The following is a 20,312-nucleotide window of genomic DNA, read 5'->3' on the forward strand; positions in this document are numbered from 1 at the left end:
ACTGACATTGACAATCCCCATGTGTTATGCAATATCAAGATTCTACCATATCTTCAACCTTAGATTAATTAGAAATAAAAATTCTTTCAGTTTAAAGCACACTGGCAAAGCCTAAGAATTTTGCTACATACCCATGTTGCAGCGGGCATCCACTTCAATCTTGAATGGGCCTGCTGCAACGTGGGAGAAAGGATGAGCCACTAAACATTCTGCACACAGTGAAACTCAAAAGTTTCCTCACCATCAACACCATGCAGTAAAAACCTAAAGATGCAAGTGCCCAACAACCAACATCAAACATGCAAGTGCCCAAAAATGAAGCCTCCAGCCAGCGGCTTTGAATGTGCTTTGAATTTTGATATGAACATCGTTTCCTGGAAGTATCCACAGAATAAGCAGAAGGCATTTCTACTTTTTATTTGATTTCGATGATATTTTTATATCCTTTATTCTTAAGAGTTTACCCGTGGAAAACAAAAAATGGACAATTTTTCCATGAATATGGATCAGTTATGAGGGTCTCATTTGTCCGGAGCAATAAGTTTGCCTCTAAATAGTGAGTTAATGCACCAAACAGATAACTCTGGCAACCAGAAATCACTGCAAAGGCATTTGAAATGGATAACTGGTAATACACTGTTTTAAAGATGTTTCAGAGTTATTAATCAATTTTATACATTTTATTTTTATGCAATCACCCTCCATGTACTTGCTCAAAATGAGGGCTTAAAACAAATGTTCCTCCACTTCAGCAGTAAAGTCCATCGTATATTTACATCCAACTTTATACCCATCATGTACAGATACAAAGTAGTCACTTGTGAACAGTGGTAACATAAGGTTTAAGACACCCCAAACAGAAAATCAATGAAAGATATGGCAGGATACAGTTAGCTAGCATGAATGAATCACCTGACTCATTTGTTTAAAAATGCACAAGATGCCAGTGGTATTGGCAAAACCCCACATATTAAAAGGTTAAAAACAAATTCCAACTATCCTAAATTATCTTTTCGAGCATTCATCATATATTGAGGTAGTTAATTTGGTCATTTGCCCTGAGAACCATTTAACTCCTGTAAATATAATCCATAAATATTTCTCTGATCATCCTCGTGGACAGGGCTTTCTGATCACATTATGTACACCCACACCTGCGAGTATTTCTAGTTTGTTGTAAGGAAACATTTAAATGGTGCCAATAGTTGGTGTTGAAAATACTTGAAATGACAATTTATATGGTAAATTCACCAAGAAGCACATTGCAGGAAATGCAAGAAACTTACTCCTGATGACATTAAATCATGTCGCCACGGCAAAATTACGAATTCAACAAAACACACCATGCTTCAGCGTTCAAGACATAATACTCAAGTAACATCGTTACTTGGTTTTATGCAATGATTAAAATGGGTACACTCTGAAGAAGTACAAATATGAGGCATGAACAAAAGAATTCATAACTTACCCATTTCCAACCCGAAGCCGTGGAGCAGTTGTGGCAGTGAGGAAGTGCACACCATCCGGGGACCACTGCAAGAGAGTGGTGTCCGGAGCGTCCAGCTTGGCCACCAACTTCCTTTGATTACTCTTGCCCCCACCCCCCCTCATGTCCCACAATTCCACTTTCCCTTGGAGGTTACCAAAGCCACCGAGTATCAAAAGGCTCCCAGACGGTGAGTAATGAATACAGTTCCTCGGGATTGCACCAAAATCAAACACTGACTCACACTTCAGGTTGAAGAGTGTGGCACGTGCTGGCATCAAGCCATAAATAACACAGAATTCATTCCCCACTGGGGACCATTGGACAGAGTGAATCGGGCCTTCTTTACCTGGAAATGAAGTGAAATTATTAAATTTATTGAAATAAATATGATGGCAATTTTAAGCAATGGAATAAAAAAAGAGAAAAAACTAGTGATATCAACTTTAAATAAAAATTGAGCTCAACTTCCTATGCCACTACCTTGGATATTCATTGCTGCTTCCTACAAATACAGCTCGTAGTACCGAGCACCTCGCATGGTGAGCAATACACATCTTTCAAAACTTGGGCCCAGGATTATTATTACAGATTCTATGGTGCAAAGTTTAATAATATTTTGTACATCATTTAAAAAATTACCCCAAAGAATAATCTATAAGAAGAAAAGCACAAAAGAATAAAAATAACAGTAGAAATGAAAAATAAAGTCATTGAAACTCAGGAACTAGGAGAGATACTAAAGGGAACCTAAATTTCTTCAAGTAACGTAGAAGAGAAAGCATTACGTGACCACAAGCCAATGAAAGGCCATCTCACGCTTCTATTTTCAGCAAATGCAAGTGGCTACTTGGAAATTAAACCCTTGCTTGTTCACCAATCAAAAAGTCGCAAAGCCTTCAAGAAATGTTAATTCCAAAACAGCAGGCTAAATATGATGTGGGGATCATTGGAAACTTTCGCATCACTCCACGCATTTGAGGCATCAACCTAATAGAAGTGTCAATGCTCAAGAGAAATTTATGTAATGATAATTCTGAGTCACATTTTAACTGGATATTTAAGCGTCAACAAACACAAACATCTCTAAAGAGCTATCTAGCATAATGGAATTGGGTACATGTCATATATAATTAAATATTTACTCTCTTCTGCTTTTAAAAATCGAGGTTACATTTCTGGTTACTTCATTCCGCAATAGAAGAAAAGGTAAACATGATCCACGATTCTCAACAATGTATACATAATAATTTTTTTTATAACTTTCTATAAACCTTACTAATAATTTTTTTTTCAGTATGGAACGCATTATTGCATTTGATATCAATTTATATGCAAAATGTTACTGCATTAAATGAATATTTTGCTTTATGAGAAAGATTGTAGAACAAATTATGCCCATCATATGAAGTTCCACTGCATCCATTATTGCAATTTTCTAACATTTCCCTTCCCCTTAAGATTAGCGAGTCAATCAGCCAGTAAAGTGGGTAGGTAAAGGCAGCTTACCTAGTACTAGCCCACTTCCAGGAAGTTCTGGAATCCAAATATAATACAACTTGGGTGAATGCGGGAGTGTCCGGAGTCATTACCTGGGCCCTCCCCCCAGTGGCCAAGCGCTTTATCTAATCGATAACCATGTACCCTATCATTTGCACGGCCCAATCAGAAATGCATTCACTTTTAATGAATAATGCATGACTGGTGGGTAGAGTGTCTCCCATCATTGAACTCAAAAAATTACAATCAGTGACGACCATTCATGCATATTCCAGTGGCTAAGTGACCAAGTTAATTTATACTTACCAGAGAAAGTCATAAAATCGTGATTGCATGAGTGAAATTGGAATTCCTATGCACTTTTAAAAAAGCAAAAAATGGTTATGCCATCACCATTTATAATTACAAAATTAGCTACTGAAACATACAACAAAAATATGAAATACTCACTAAGCATGACCATGGCTGTTTCCCCTTTTGTTGACAAAGAATGCAATGCCTGCTTGCCATAGTAAGACGCTCCTGTCTTATCAACTTCCATACTAGTCATCAATAACACATTTGTACCTTTGCTGTTCCAAAACATATCCACCCTATCAGCCTGAAAAAAATCAATTGATTTACCTTCGTACAATCATCTTTCTTTAAATGGAAATGGCAGTTATTCGTAAAAGCACTGGGCATCGGTTACAACTGATGCCATTTCTGGCACGAGAGGAGCTTACAAGATGGGTGAAGTTAATTATACATGATGCATAATATGGCATGCTGATGGACGGCTACCAAAACAGGTGTTTTTCCACCAATGACATTGGTTGAAATTAGTGCCAAGCAACTAACGAACAGCAGGCTTAAACTATTTCTATTCACTGATATAGATTCCCCTAATATTTTATTAATAGTATCCATATATCATGGATAGCTTGCAATAGGTATCACAGTCTGATATAAACATACAAAACAAGAAGTCTTCTGTACCATTTTGAATAGAATTATCATTGTTTAACACAATTTGCTTCTGTAAACACTATTCATATCACAAGGCAATAAATAAGCTAGATTATAACACAGAAGTATGCCAAAAGTACAAAGCAACTCAATGAAAACTAACAGTTGAACCTCTTTCGTCACATTTTTAAAAACCAATGCCAGGCTTACTGGCACAAGTGAACCCAGACCTTGCTGACTGCTATTTTCTATGAGAGCAAGCAAATGTTTCCTTTGTGTTAACAGGTCTTTCGTTAAAGTTATCAAAAAATTGTGTAATTCCAGCTTGATTCCACAAGAAATTAGAATTGAAAATGCTACAGAGCTATATTTCAGTGAATATGAGTTTCCCTCCATTTGTCACGCATAACAATAATCGTACACAGTAAATGTTGCAGACGATCAACTAATCTAGAAAGTTTTAATTACTTTGGTGTATTTATGAATGTCAATTTGTAGATCAGTGAAATCAAAAAAGGTATGCCTTGAAATGCTGACGTAGGTATATGTAAAAATAAAAGGTGTTGTATTTGTGAGAAACTCTAACACAGCAGGCAAAACCTTCACCACACACCTTAAAAGGGCTTGATTGATCAAATTAGCACCAGGACAGCCTGAATTTTCATAACATTTTTAGGTTTTAAGTGTGTGTCCCATGACAACAAACATAATAGATACACCTGGAGAATTTGCCAAAGCCATTTTAAGGATAAAATTATTTCATAGCCTTAGCAGCCTAATACTCAAATATTATACAGAAAGGCTTTCCCTGAGGGCCACACTTCATCCGCACATTTTCAACACTGACATAAATATGGCATACTATCCCAAGAATCATAATAACTTGAGAAAATATGGGGATATAGTTTAATTAACAAAGAAGCAGCCAAGTATGGTCAGAGAAAACAATCTGGAGCTTACTGGAATTGAAATCAGAAATGTGATTTACAACACAAGTTCCCATATTCCACAAGATCCGCATGGGAAACATGATTCAATGGGAAACTTAGTTTCTCTTTTCAATTTAAGTATAAAAGCATCCCACCAACTTATTAGACCAAATACCATTGAATTTAAACAGGAAACTTACCTGAAAGAAACTTTTACTAGCTACCATGTGGTTGGCATCAAATTTCCCATACTGATATAATTTACCAAAGGAGGGTTGCCCTTGCTTGCCTGAGTAAAGAAAAAAAAGATTAAAGCCATTTGTTTTTAAACTGCAATAATATATCTTAGACCGGTTGCTTATATTTGAATCAACCACCCTTAAGTGTTAATCACAGTTTATACAAATTCCCTGAGCATTTTATTTTTGGAAACTGCTTTATTAATTTATGATTATGATTAATTTATTCATGAAAGATAATTCCTTGCACATAAAACTTTAAAATGAAACCATTCGAGTATATGACTACCAAGAGTTTAATCATCTGAAGAGTTGCATACATCTTACCAGGAACATAAAAAAGAATGTGTGTCTGAGAAGGTGTCTCATTTGGCGACAGGGAGAAAGTTGCAACTCTCTGCAAATGTGACCTGTGGACAACATTGTCAAAATCTCCATTTTCATGGAATACAACCTCATTGTTCACCCAACGGGCACAAACTCCTTCATCTAATGTCCACTGTGGTTCCCTGAAAAATTTAATAACAAGTCAGTAGAATTAATAAATGGCTACAGTGGAATGCTTAGGCTTGCATTTCCCATGTAAATATCTCTCAAAAAGTTTTTATTTCTTACCATGCCAGTACAATAAACACCACAAAGGCCCATGTAGAACCCCATTTCTAATGATCAAAATACTTGAAGTCTTAAAATACACGAACAGAAATGGCAGCTTCTTACGTTAGTAAACACTTACTCGCGATAGCACTTACTGGGACTGGCAAGAATTTGATAAGAATTGTTACACAATCAATTACTCCATTACAACAAAACGACCCATGAATTGTCAAATTGATCAATTTCAAAATTATCCCATGGCTCAAGAAATTATGCATAACTTAGAAATCAAATAAACTGAGATTATGCAGAAGAATGCAGCACTAATTTAAAAAAATGTAAAATATTGTATTCCATGCCCAAGAAAATTCATCCCCGCCTCTTCTTTACAGAAATACTTTAATAATCTCTCCTCTGTTCTGTTTCCCACAATGTGGAAATCACCACAGGTTAATCTATCAATGAGGATAATAAAACTTATGATTATAGACCTCCTTCCATTTTATGTTGTATTTCCAGGGTTGTAATATTTATGCAAAATAAATGGGAAAATACAAAAAATATTTACTGAAACATCCTTAACTTTGAAAATTATTAGCAAAATGCACATATCCATCATTCTGTAACACATAACGACCTACCATAGAGTTCCTGTGGTAAAATCCATTGAGGGAAGAATGTGGTATCTTAAAATCAAATTAAAAAATCCCTGCCCTCGTCAAGGACTCAAGTGGATCAGTCTCTTTCTTGAATAGGGAGCAAAGATCTTACATAATAAAGTTGCCTTTTATTTGGATTACAATATTTCCTGACTTTTATCTGAATCCTTAACGCCACAAGTTTAGACATAAATTGAGAGCAAATGGGCATTTTGATTAGGATAGCATAAGCATAGAAAAGTCATTAAAGGAAATTAAATCATACAAGCCTTTGGGGGTTGATAAACATCCACATGGAACTACTTAGGGGTATTAAAAAGTGATGGGATGAATTTTTTTTGGGCCAATGCATAGATTTAAGAGGGAGGTTTTCAGCCAAAAGACTAAATAACATTAATATTCATTCCATTCAAAACAAGGTACATCAGCCATATGTGAGGAGTATAAGACATTAAGTTAGACTGCGCACAGAGCCAAGAGCAATACTTAGGATCACCTGCAAAAGTATAAAGATGAGGCCAAACAATTCTTAGGAGAAAATATCAATGTAATTTCAGAAGGAGGAAAGGTACCATAGAATTAATTAGGTCATTGGTAGATAAAAATTCAGCATGTTTTTTTTGCCTTCTGGATTCAAAGATGGCATTCAACAGAGTAAATTGGTTAGAATTGAACATATTGAAGAAGATAAAAATAGATTAGAGCGGTACTCAGTTAGATACATACTCAGTTTATTATTATTATTAAAAATACACATGTGCTGATAGACATTGTCAGGTGGCACACAAGTCCCAAATAATCACAAAAGATAATAGATAAAATCAGACTTCGAAACTCAAATCTCTTTAACAAAACAAGCAAATCCCCATCTCATTTACATCCATCAATCAGCAAGAAAAAAATAAATGTAAAAAAATTAAGCTATTACATATAATACAATACACCACACATCAATCAAATTATTACATATACTACCTTGATCAAAAAGTTCCCGGAATAACCACCGTGTGGCGCTCCCATCGTTCCGATTTGAGTTCTGTTTTTTTGTTAAATTGGTACATCTGTTGTTGATATTCCCTTTAAATCTTAGTGTCATAACTTGACATTTGCAAAAGTTACGGTCGGTTTTCGGTATGTCCATCAGTGCTTCCTGCGATTTTTCCATTACTTCCTCTCGGCTGCTAAAACGCGTTCCCCGTAATGGTTTTTTAACTCGATTGAACAGAAAGAAGTCACAGGGAGCCAAATCAGGTGAATTCGGTGGCTGTTGGATGGTATTTGTTGCATTTTTCGTCAAAAAATTACGAATAATGATAGCAGTGTGCGACGGTGCGTTATCATGGTGCAAAATCCACGAGTTTTCTGCCCACATTTCTGGTCTCTTTCGGCGAATTGCTTCACGCAAACGTCTCATAACGCCCAAATAATACTCTTTGTTTACTGTCTGGCCTTCTGGCAAAAATTCATGATGCACTACACCGTTGTAATCCATGAAAACCGTCAGCATTGCCTTCTTTTTTGACTGAAAACGACGTGGTTTTTTTGGTCTCGGCTCATTTGGTGAACGCCATTCACTTGCCTGATGTCTGGATTGCGTGTCGTACTCATAAACCCACGTCTCGTCTCCAGTAATGATCCTTTTGATGAATGTGGGATCGGATTCAGCCTCGCAAATCATGTCTTTTGCGACGTCAACACGGTCTCTTTTTTGCATGAAATTGAGGTCTTTTGGAACCAACTTTGCTGCTACACGACGGAAACCCAAATCATTAACCACAATGTCTTGGGCGGATCCATAGGCAATGTTCAAGTCCTCCGCTATTTCTCTGATGGTTAATTTGCGGTTATTGACCAACATTTCTTTTACTTTATCAATTTTTTCACCGACTTTCGATGTCGATGGTCTGCCACTGCGTTCATCATCTTCGATTGACTCACGACCACTTCTGAACCGCTCGTGCCACTGGTAAACGACCGTTTTTTTTAGAGAATCGTTGCCGAAACACTTTTCCAACATTTCCAACGTCCGTGCGCCACTAAATCCGTTTTTTACGCAAAATTTAATACAAGTTCGTTGTTGCAAATTTAAATCCATTTCTGAAATTGTAAAAAATCGCCAACACACACAGAGATAGATGTACTCTTGGCTACGTAACTTTTGCAAATGTCAAGTTATGACACTAAGATTTAAAGGGAATATCAACAACAGATGTACCAATTTAACAAAAAAAACAGAACTCAAATCGGAACGATGGGAGCGCCACACGGTGGTTATTCCGGGAACTTTTTGATCAAGGTAGTATTCCTAACATCTTTTCTTAAAAGTATACACTCTGTTAGGAAAGGGCTCGACTTATGGAACTGTAAATTGCTTAAACTGCTGAGGCATAGGCACAAGTAATGTAATGGGAGTTAGGATGGTGGAGGGTCACATAGCAGGCAGGGCTGTCCGCTATTGCCCCCTGATTCTCAAAGTATACATGGAGGAACAGTCCAAGATTCTTAGGCAGAGCTAGAGATAGGAATGAAAGCTGGAGGGGAGTCCATTAATACAGCGGCATCTGCCTATGCCCTAGCTCAATTTGACAGGAATAGGACAACAATCTGGAATTTAGAATAAATGAATAAATTTAGAAATACCAATTTTCTTCATTCTTAACATTAGTGAGATGTTAGTCTTCCTGATGTTAAAATTAAAATAGGTAATTAACCTGTTTAAGTAGGTTCTGGAAGGACATAAACTACCAAGTTATTCTTTCCTCTCGCCTAACAAAACACAACAACATCGTACTCTACAAGGCCTTCTTCAATTCAACGTACATTCGTTTAGATTTGAATGTAACTGTAAGTTTAAATGGCTAATATAATATGTATATGACGATGGGTTAAATGGAAGAAGGGACCATTTGGTCTCAATTTCGCCCAAATAAAGACCACTATCTATCTATCTATCTACATTCTTCCTCCCTTAATTCCATCCAACTAATTCTATCCTATTCCTGCCACTTCCTTGCTTGCCTCACATTCTCCCCTCTACCATTTTTCAACATTCAACTGCTTCTCAACATCCATTTTTCCTGTCTCCTTATGATTTCTCCCAGTAATCCCCTCTACAAACTTTCCAAAATTAAATCTTGGGATTAATAATTGCGATGGTTTCTGTGTTCCTTCCTCAATTGTATGTTTAACGTGACACTATCACTCTTGGGGCATCCGACTAGGGTCATATGCATTTGCAGCTGCTTCACTGAGAATCTGGTGGCTATTCTTTGACCTATCTGGCATTGGTGACCGTACCAGGAGCAATTATTATTAAACTCCCACCAGAAGAGGTCTATGGGTCATCGGAACACACAAGCCGGAAAACAACAAGAATGTAATTCATGGGAAGGGATGTTAACACTCTCTCAAAAATATTCAACATCGTTTTAAAAGCCAAGGTGTCAATACTATAAACACCTTTCACCTCCAAGGTAATGCCAACAACTAAAGAGTGAATCTCATTTCTAGCTTACCTTGTAATTATGATTTTTACTGGACCAAAACCTCAGAAATTCTGCTTTTACTCGAGGTAAAAAGGAATTTTTAAATTGAAAAAAATATAAAAATCTATCCTAGGTTTCCCAACATTTGATTACAGTTGCTTATTGAAGCAACATACAGCCAACTTACACTTATTACAGAATCTAAATCATCATAAATGAAAACATCTTACTTACATACAATTAGCATGAGGTGCGCTGAACTATAATAAAATATTATACGTACAAAATAAATGAAAATTGGATTTTTTCAAATGCATTGTTCATAAGTATAAAATCTACACACATCTACATGTCTTAGAAATCTACATACTCTTAGGAATATTTTCAATTAAATCCTTCATGCCATTCAATACACTCAATCAAAATTCGTACCATCGCATTTAATTCACCATTAATTTTTAAAATTCACTCCAAATAACCACTATCATATCCTGGAACTCCCCCCTATACTTTGAAACTAAGTTGAACTTTCAAAAGCAATTCGCACAATCTCATAATCTCATGCAACTATAGAACCTTTAAACTTTGTGGCCACTAACAACAACAAACAACCATTAATTGTGCATGTTGAATTGAACATAATAACTGCATTTACCATATTGCTCAACTCTAAAAATCTAACATGGTGAGAGACTTAATTTGCAGAAGAAATTACATGCTTCTATGTGTGCAGATATAGGCATTGGCAAACCCAACAAATTGATTAGCGAAGGGGAATGCTAGAAGTTGAAGGCTAATGCTCAATGACCTACAACTAGGCTGTATCATTTCCCTATCAATCCCATGGAATACTCTTTGATCCAAGAGGCAGAAGACTGACAAATTTTCCTTGGTGCCAGCCAAGGAAGACAGAACTGAGGAAACAGCACTCATATAATACAGTCAACTCTCTTTTTATGATTATTTTAAAGATAAATCAACACATAAATTTACATGGTATTTCCTTGGAGGCCTTGAAAATATATCCTGGCAATATAAGGAATGCTGTGGTACTGAGGGCCATTTCAACTTAGCAGATAGTCTTAAGGTAGGTTTTGCACTTTTAAAAAGTTAAAATATTTTCCTGTTCATAAATAGCAGAAAATATTAAACTAACAATAGAATTCAATGTTCAACCCCATTCATAATTTTATATGCATTAGATTGTACGTAAAGCATGTATTACAGAACAAATAGGGCTTTGGCTAAATCATAGGTTGCAATGTGCATGTTTATTTTGCATCATTAAAAATAATTATATGCATCTTTAAGCTAGTTATAGAATTGAAAACAAAAAATAAATTGCTTTAGTTCAAAACCCAGTCTAGCAATGAATTCAATAATTCCATAAAACATACCATCCATCCTGTTTCTTATGAATCACAGAAAATACTAGTTCTCCAGTCTCTGACTTCCATATGTTTAGATTGTTACTTCCAGTCGGGTTTGATGGAGTCACTACAACAAAAATATATATTAATTAAGTTATGACACATTATTGTACACATAATGTATATTGAAAAAAATATTTTAATTAATTCATAACTAAATTCAAATCTCTGAAAATCACAAACTATAACAATTGAAAACTCACCAACAGGCCCCAACAACTCCTAGCATTATTGCAAAACAAATTAGGTACATAGAAGGCCTGCCTGGAAAGTACCCAGCCATTTTGAATACCTCAATTATGTGCGGTGTAAGCTTCACGAAACTGAGCAGCCAATAACAGGAGACCTTACTGCACATGCAGGAAAAGTCAAGGCTGCCACCCAACTCAGTAGTGATGTGCCATTGAGTAAGCTTTTGCATTGTCTTAGTATTGCATTCACAATGACTGAGAAACTAGATCAGCGGACTTGCATCAAGTTTTGCTTCAAACTTGGACCTTCATTCACAGAAATAATTCGAATAATTAACACAGCCTTTGGAAGGGACTCTTGAGCGATGCTCAAATGTAGTGTCAACGCTTTAAAGATGGTTGCAAGTACATAGAAAGCATTCCAGATTCTGGAAGACCACTCTCTCCAAAGAACCCCTGAAACCCCTCAATGGTGTGCGGGCTGCAATCAACAAAAAGCAGCCATGGCAACCAGTGGCGACTGGCACCTTCACCATGGCAATGCATCAGCTAATTCATCTTGCATGACACAGGATTTCCTTAGGGAAAACACAGTATCACACAGGTCGCTCACCTACCCTACAGTCCTTGCCATTTCTGGCTTTTCCCAAAGCTAAAATTGCCATTGAAAGGGTGCAGATTTTAGTCGGTTGACAAGATAAAGGAAAGGATTCGAAGAAGCAGCTGATGATCATTCCGAAAAATAACTTTACCCACTGTTTTGAAAAGTGAAAGAGGCGCTGGGATAAGTATGCACGGCCATAAGGGGAGTAGTTTGAAGGGGGCACTAAGGCCTCTTCATTGTTCTAGGTGGGCTATTATTCTCAAAATATTGCATGGCTGGATCCTTTCCAGACAGACCTCGTACTTACATACTAGGACAAGAAAGAACTTAAGTGTGCTGATAATCAACTTAAACAAAAAATAATAAAGAAGCCGCACTGAAATCAAAAAATCATGCATATTTACCCATAAATGATTCCCAAGTAAGAAGATAGGTTCCTTTAGGTGAAAATGCTAATTTTGACACTTTTGGTTTCTCTATTTCACATAATAATTTCCAATTTGCAGTTGCAACCACCTTAACCCTGAAATTAAGGTACAATTAGTGATTACAGATAATCTCATTACTGTGACGCATCTCACAACAGCAGACTTAGATTACAGACACTTTACACATAAAACGATTTTCCATGGAATTTAAAAGGAGCTGTTTTAGAGAAGCTAATAGAAATAAAGAATTTTTAGAGCTATTGCCAACAATGAGATTGACTGATACAAAACTGAGATTGACTGATACAAAACTAAGAACTGGTAAGGGAAAATGAGAGCAGCTGGGCTACCATTTTCACTCGTATCTTCATAATTAGCAGGAAAAAACTGAAACTAAATGACAAAATTGAATATATGAAAATCTTTCGAGGCAAAATCAACATTCATACCCTAGGCATAATGTAAATACAATATACATATATACTTTTAAAAAAAATTCAGTAAACTCAATAAAACACTTGTAGGAAAGGATGAAGGATAGAGAGAAACCCGGTGTCGGCATTAGCCTACTCTTAACGAAAGGCGCCAAGGGGTCCGCAGCTTAACGTCCCATCCGACGGACGGCGTACTCACTCAAAGTGCCCTCCACAAAGCACCTCAAGTAGGGATCGAGATACCTCTGAAAAATATTCAACACTGCCAGGATTTGAACCCGGGCCCTCCGGGTGGGCACCGGTACAATAGCCACTGCACCAATCCTGATCCCCAATAAAACACTTGTTCTTGATGATTTTAAGATGATAATAATAATATAGTGTAATAATAATAAAATAATAATAATATACTTTATTCATCTTATAATCATATTCACATACAGTAGATGTCGCCATTTCGGAACATACCGTTATTCATAGATAATGTAGTATACAGCACAATATACAATCACATAAAATACTTATTTGAAAATATTTGCATACATACACCTAGTATTCTACTCACGCTAGACCTTATAATTTTAGGCTAGTAAAGTCGAGCTCATAATACTCCTCTATTGAGTATAAAGGATTGGAGGTAAGCCAATCACGCAACACCCTACGGAACACTACATTGCGGGCTGACTTTACAGATTTTGGCAGCATATTAAACAATTTGATAGGTAGACCTTCAACTTCGTAAGTCCTATCTAGCCTACAGTATAGAAAATCCATATTAGACTTTGCTCTGGTGTTATGGCTGTGAACGTCAGCCCTAGTGGAGTACATACTCGTATTTTCTTTTACATGAACTAATGAATAGAATATACATAAATTGTAGATAGTCATAATTTTTAAATTTAAAAAGAGAGGTCTACAGTGTTCAAGTGGACATGAATTAGATAAGGTACGGACTGCCTTTTCCTGCATCACAAAGATTAGCTTAATATCAGATGCATGCCCCCAAAGTCTAATGCCAGAAGTGATAAGTGAGTGAAGGAATGCATAGTAGGCATTAATTAAGTAGTCCTTACTCACATATAATTTCAATTTCCTGAGCAGAAATAAGGCTCGTGCAAGTTTCTTCCTAATTTGTAGAATATGAGCACTCCATGTTAACTTGGGAGTCTAAATAAAATCCCAGCAGTTTCACAGGGACAGTATCTGGCGTAGCAGATTTTAGTGTACATAGAAGATGCTGAGTTTAATCGGGATTCATATGGAGATTGTTGGCAGAAAACTAATCCTCTGCCTTTTTAAGTACAATTGAAACTCTATTCATCGCATCAGAATGATGGGGGGAACTATGTAGAAAAGTAGTATCATCCGCATAGAGGACACAGTCAGTAATCATATTGGGGGACAAATCATTAATCATGACCAGAAATAAAAGAGGTCCTAGCACAGGGCCCTGAGGCACACCATATTTAATATTTAACCCTCTTAGTGCGGTGGGGATTCCAGGGGTACTAGTGAGAAGTGCGAAGGGTAATTTAAGAAAATGTATCACCTTAGGGAAAAAACATTATGAAGTTATTAGTTTAGATATCCACATGCAGTTTTTTTATTTTAAAATAAAATATTGCAGTTAATAATGATGCTATACATTTACTTCATCTGAAAAATAAATGTAATTATTACAGTATTATAAATTTGAAGAAATATTTTTTTAGCAATAATATTTCGATTTTTAGACACAATACTAATATTTCTTTCAAACATTTTTCAATAAAACTACAATATTTAAATATAAGAAAGAATCAAAAAGACAGGTAGAAAAAATTATAAATAAATAAAGAAAAACCAGTGAATTGCAAATTATTTTGTCAGCCTCTGCATAGTTCGATTTAGTAGAAAAGGTTGATCTCACTGAGTCAAATTGGGACTTTTCACCTTTCCTTGAGACTGCGGCAATGTGCTTATAATCTAAAGGCAGAAAAAAAGGAAGTTCTAACTCACAGAGAACTGCTGACAATGTAATCCAATACACAGGGCGCACTGCTGACAATGTAATCCAATACACAGGGCGCAAATGATTAGATAGGATGGATGGCAAGAGAAACCAAAATTATTACAAAGCAGTGCTCTCATTTCCATCGTATCAACAAAGTCTGAATAAGCAGTTATACATCAACACCACCACACCATAACACATTCAAGAGATTACAGATGAAAACAGATTAGTAGCCTTTCAGTGGCTTTTCATAGTGGAAAGACCACTCAGAAAAAAAACGAGCAGACAATTAGGCTGAGCTTCCTGACATGTACAAAACTGAACGTAAAATTATAGTAAGAATTATACTTTTTGAAAAGCATTTAAAATTGCTAATAAAACATTAAAAAATGTGTTATATAATTGTACGGAATTCACCCTATCGATAGCACAAAAACCATAAATTATTAAAGAAAAAACCATAAGTTACAGTGATTTAAACAATAGCCTACGCAAGAGCCGATATATCGGTCTGCCGCACTTTTCGTCAGGGATACAAAAGCCGATATATCGGCCCGCCGCACTAATAGGGTTAATGGTTTTGACTGTTTACCATTTACGTAAACTCACTGCTTATGATCGGATAAGCAGGAAGAAATACATTTTAGTTCAGTATCCTTAAAACCATAATATTTCAACTTATTTATGAGAATTGTGTGATTAACACAGTGAAAAGCCAAAGAGAGGTCACAAAGTGAGAGAGCCTAACATTGATTACCTTCAAAAGCCTTAATTATTTGCTTTATAACATATTCAACAGCTTGAGTTGTACATTTGTTGAGTTTGAAACCAAACTGAGTCGGTGTAAATAGATTTAAAGATTCAAAATAGTCCAGGATTTGGGCAAATACAACTGATTCAATGATTTTTGCAAGTGGAGAAATAATTGTAATAGGATGATAATTGTTTGGAGAACTGATATCACCACGTTTGTGAATAGGAATGACCTTGGAAAACTTCAACTGATCAGGAAAATAACCAGACCGGAGACAAGAGTTAATGACAATGGCAAGAGGGTATGCTAACCAGTCAATTACAGATTTGATTGAATTATTTGAAAGCCCAAACATATCTTTACAATTAGAATTCTTGAACTTTTTCACTACTTCAATTATATCTATCTGAGAAACTTCTTTCCATCTAAATGTAGAATTGGTGGTGGGAGTATTATAAAATAGGTTATTAGCAGTGTTCGCTGAGGTTTGATTAACGTTATTTATATCAGCTATAATATTGTCAACCGAACTAATAAAGTAGTTATTAAAAGATTCAGAGTCTATTGGAACATCATCAGACTTAAAGATGTAAACGCATAATTTGAAGAGAACATATTAAAGAGAAATTAGAGATTGCTCTTTGAAACTGAAATGGAATATGCAAACAATCTTGTAAGCCAGTACAGAACTGGAGTTATTTAAGACGTTTAAATTGTTAGCAAACTGCATATGCTCTCTCCACTGAAAAAAAGTCTTCAACAAATGGTGACATTTGTTATCAGCTCCTGCAATCAAAATCAGCTTATCTATCAGAAGTTCTACATTTCCCATTTCACTCAATTATTACAATTTCTCTAACGGAATTTAATTTTTACACACCACTTTAGCTCTTTCTAACGATTACTAATTATGCCCAGAATTACAGATGACTTTAATGCAATCAAGAAGCCTCTCATTTTCTTCATGAAGGGTACTTTGGCCACAGCACAATATTGTTTAACACCGACGCTAGTTCAAAAGTACATCATCAAAGTAGGGGGAAATCACAAGTAAAGAAGCCCACAGGTTTAAAAAAGTAGTTAAACGTAATTATGATCATTATGATTTGTATCCACCAACGAGATGTACGCTTAAATGCTAACATCCGTTGCTCTTTATGGGGCACTGTGTCAGAAATTTTGGAAACTTCATACTTGTAAAAAATAAATCATACCTTTATAACTTTCTCATACTTGATTAAAATAATAGTTTAATTACGAAAACTATTCGTCCATATTAATAATATCAACAGAAATGAAACATTCTATAATAACATATGTTTATGAAAGCTATGGTTCACACACAATGATATGGAACGACATAATGGACGATAGATAGATAAAAAACGACACGAAGTGCAAGTTTCATATCTAAAGCCGTTAATCGCAAAACTTTCCACTGACTACACGAAAAGGCCCAGAATTTAAGGCCTACATACGTGAAATACAAAAGTGATACTCACAAATTTCCATTAGCCCATGCAAAGTACTTTCCATCTGGACTAAATATCATCGCTTTACATGTTTTGCTGTCATCTCGAGTAAATGTTGTGATTAGATCGTAATTGGGAGGTCCATAGTTCAACGAGATTCCTGTTGATCCTCGAACTACAAACATAACATAAATGGTTATGTCACATTCAATTAAATGCATAACATGAACGAAAAGAACAGAATAACATTCGGTTTAAAATAGACCAGAAATTCAAATTTGGAAGCGAATTTGACAACGAAATCAATTATTGAAAATTTAATTTTTTTGTCGAACCTAAGATGATTAAATCCCAAGAAAACATTGAGACAATCAGTATCATAGAGAAAATTAAAACAACTATTAAGACTTCCAAAGGAGGCGCATGGCAACAACATGGGAACCCCACCACAATTAACTTACTTAACGCTATGGTCGGCACAAATTTTATTGCATTAAGTTCTCACGAAACAGGTTGACATTTTAACACATTAGATACAAAAGCGAAATTTGAATACATAGCATACTTACTGGCCACGGTAGGTATGCAACTCGGCGGGGAAGCCATTTTTGGACATGTGGATAATCAACACCAACAGCAATCAGTTTATCGCCACGAGTGGTTTATCGCAGAATAAACAATAGAGTAATGATTTGTCTGTGCGCATCAGATCATCCCGCTTAATATGAAATTGAATTAAAACTGTTCAGAGAAAGTACATAGTAGCCATTCGAACATCACATCCAGCCTCTGATTAAGTTTAAAAATATCACTAAAATTAATATTAAGTTCACTTGGCATGTGAGTTGTGCACTATAAAGTGAACAACTTCTGGAATGGTCGTTATATCTGAACGGCATAGTTACGTTATGCACTAATTAATATGATTATTACTATATCATGAAAGGAAAGTGAAAGAATTTTCATTTTAAATCGGTTAAATATAAACATTTCATGATATAATCATTCAACAGTAAATGCTGTAAAATCAAATTATGTCAGTTCTTGTGATAATTCTTTTTTAATTCCATTCCCATCTTATTTTACGTTTAGTTATATTAGGAATCTCTTTGATCTAACTCATCATTTACTTTCTTTACTTAAGCCATTTCACCCAACCTGGAAACTTAACTCCATTTGGATATAATAACAGTTGTGATTGCCCTATACCCATTTTCTATGTTCCTAATGAAAAAGTGGCAGAGGTGAGGAAGCTGTTCTGGCTGTTAAACCCTGTGGAGCGAAATTGACCCGGTCGATTCAAATTCAAACAAGGAATTTATTACACACCTAACCTTTGATAGCATGAAAAATAATGCAATTGAGTAAGCTGCCACATTCTTCAATTACATAAAATTGTGTAGTCTAAAAGAACAAATGAATGACTTTCATGAGAATAAATACCTCGAGGCATCAAAACTCTGATTTCCGAAGATTTTTGATCTTCAGGACTCTTATGAAAAGATTATTTTCTGAGCCAAATAGGGTTCTTATTCGTGCCCAATGGCAACGTAGCAAAATTTTTCATGGAGCTTGAAACAATGCTCATGAAATTGCAACAGATCAGTGGTAACATAAGGTGCCTGTGGGTATTTTAACATTGATGTTAGTGAAGAGGTTACTCTAATGGTATTGAAATTTCTAAAATCATTTGAGCTGGATTTTATTAATTTTAAACCTGAAAGGAATTCGGCTGTTCTGGATAAAACCATACAAAACAATAAAGAGAGTTTTCTACCTGAGGGTTGGTTTGATTGGTGAGGGAAGAATTCGCCCAGCGCTGAGCCCGACTGCATGTGATATTAACAAATGAGGGTAGGGCGTCCCTTTTCTTACCCTGTACTGCTTATGGATTCCCAGGAAGTTCTAGTACCCAAACAATCACACAACTTGGGTAAGCTGAGAGTGCCTGAGAATCAACCCTGGGTCCTCTGTTCAGCCCAGAGTTGATAGCCCAGTACTCTACCCACTGGTCTACCATGTTGCTCAGTCACTGATATATCTCATAATAACTGATGCAGAGTAAACATTAGTGTATGACCTTGACTCGTGGAGTAATACTTACAGTAAAGGTACACCAGTCCAGCAATTAAGGTGCTTACAATTCATATCATTTCATCATTTATTCGCCAGCAGAATAAATGATGCATATAGTTATGTCATGGAATAGGTATGGCATGGTCTTTAACAAAACCTATACCACATGGTATGCCATGGGGTATAGGTTTCGCCAAAGCAGAATAGACATATATGCATGTAAAACAACAGGAACATGAGGATATAATTCAGGCTGAATACAGGCACATTCATTGATTCTAAGACAGGTATTCATCCACACTATAAAACATGCTTTTGAGTAAAAAATACCTTAATTTACTCTTAAAGGTTACTAAACACAAGTTAGATTTCAGAAAAGAAGGAAATTTATTGTACAAAACAAGTCCCATTTACTTGGACCCTCGGTAGGTGCATCTTGGGCACACAAATATTCATTCAATCACATACTCATTCACCTAAGTAAACATTAACAATAACTTGGCTCACAGTATTAAATGTAAATATACTGTAGATGAAAGCTGCTGGCATATAATCAATGAAAAACAATTACTTGAAAAATGATGGATGTGAGCAGTAGTTTTGGTTGTCTAATAACATTCATAATCAGCATCCAAGAAATGGTTCAATGTTCAAGTTCAGTGTTCAAGTTCAATGGTCTAAATCCAATGCCCACTGTTTTAAATAATATTGCCACACATATTTGCAGGGACCAATTCAGTTTGGGCATCATTGACCCTTGGCTATCGGATTACATGCCAGTTAATGGTAAACAGAAGTGGCAATAACTGTGATGATATATTGAATTGTTTTAGGCTCAACTTTGTGGAAGTTCATGTTCCTTGAATGAATATTTCCACTGTTCTTTATTTTTGTACAACTAGTTTCAAAGCTAAGGCATCATCATCAGGTACAAATTAATCAAGTTGTGGTCCATTTATATACCATTCATTAGGGAGAGGAGGGGTGGGTGAGAGAGGGGGGGAGAAGGAGGGGAAAAAAGTGGGTTTGCGATCAGCGTTGATGGGAAGGGGGAGAGAGGTGTTAAGCATCAAGAAAGGTGATTGGT

The 20,312-nt window shown here is 35.9% G+C and overlaps 1 protein-coding gene across 1 annotated transcript in view; it reads right to left on the reverse strand.

Moving 5' to 3' along the window:
- eIF2A (eukaryotic translation initiation factor 2A) overlaps positions 1-17,805 on the reverse strand; it is a 30,506-nt gene extending 12,701 nt beyond the window's left edge. Inside the window, exons 1-8 of the mRNA XM_071584513.1 lie at positions 17,719-17,805; positions 17,180-17,324; positions 12,473-12,591; positions 11,241-11,340; positions 5,430-5,611; positions 5,064-5,152; positions 3,437-3,587; positions 1,469-1,835 (exon numbers count right to left, since the gene is read on the reverse strand). Coding sequence (XP_071440614.1) covers positions 1,469-1,835; positions 3,437-3,587; positions 5,064-5,152; positions 5,430-5,611; positions 11,241-11,340; positions 12,473-12,591; positions 17,180-17,324; positions 17,719-17,755 — 1,190 coding nt within the window. The 5' untranslated portion in view covers positions 17,756-17,805. The remainder of the gene's footprint in view (positions 1-1,468; positions 1,836-3,436; positions 3,588-5,063; positions 5,153-5,429; positions 5,612-11,240; positions 11,341-12,472; positions 12,592-17,179; positions 17,325-17,718) is intronic.
- Positions 17,806-20,312: the final 2,507 nt, after the last annotated feature.

The sequence above is a fragment of the Hetaerina americana genome, unplaced genomic scaffold (genome assembly GCF_022747635.1).
Source record: "Hetaerina americana unplaced genomic scaffold, ioHetAmer1.1.p SCAF_19, whole genome shotgun sequence".
Taxonomy (NCBI): Eukaryota; Metazoa; Arthropoda; class Insecta; order Odonata; family Calopterygidae; genus Hetaerina; species Hetaerina americana.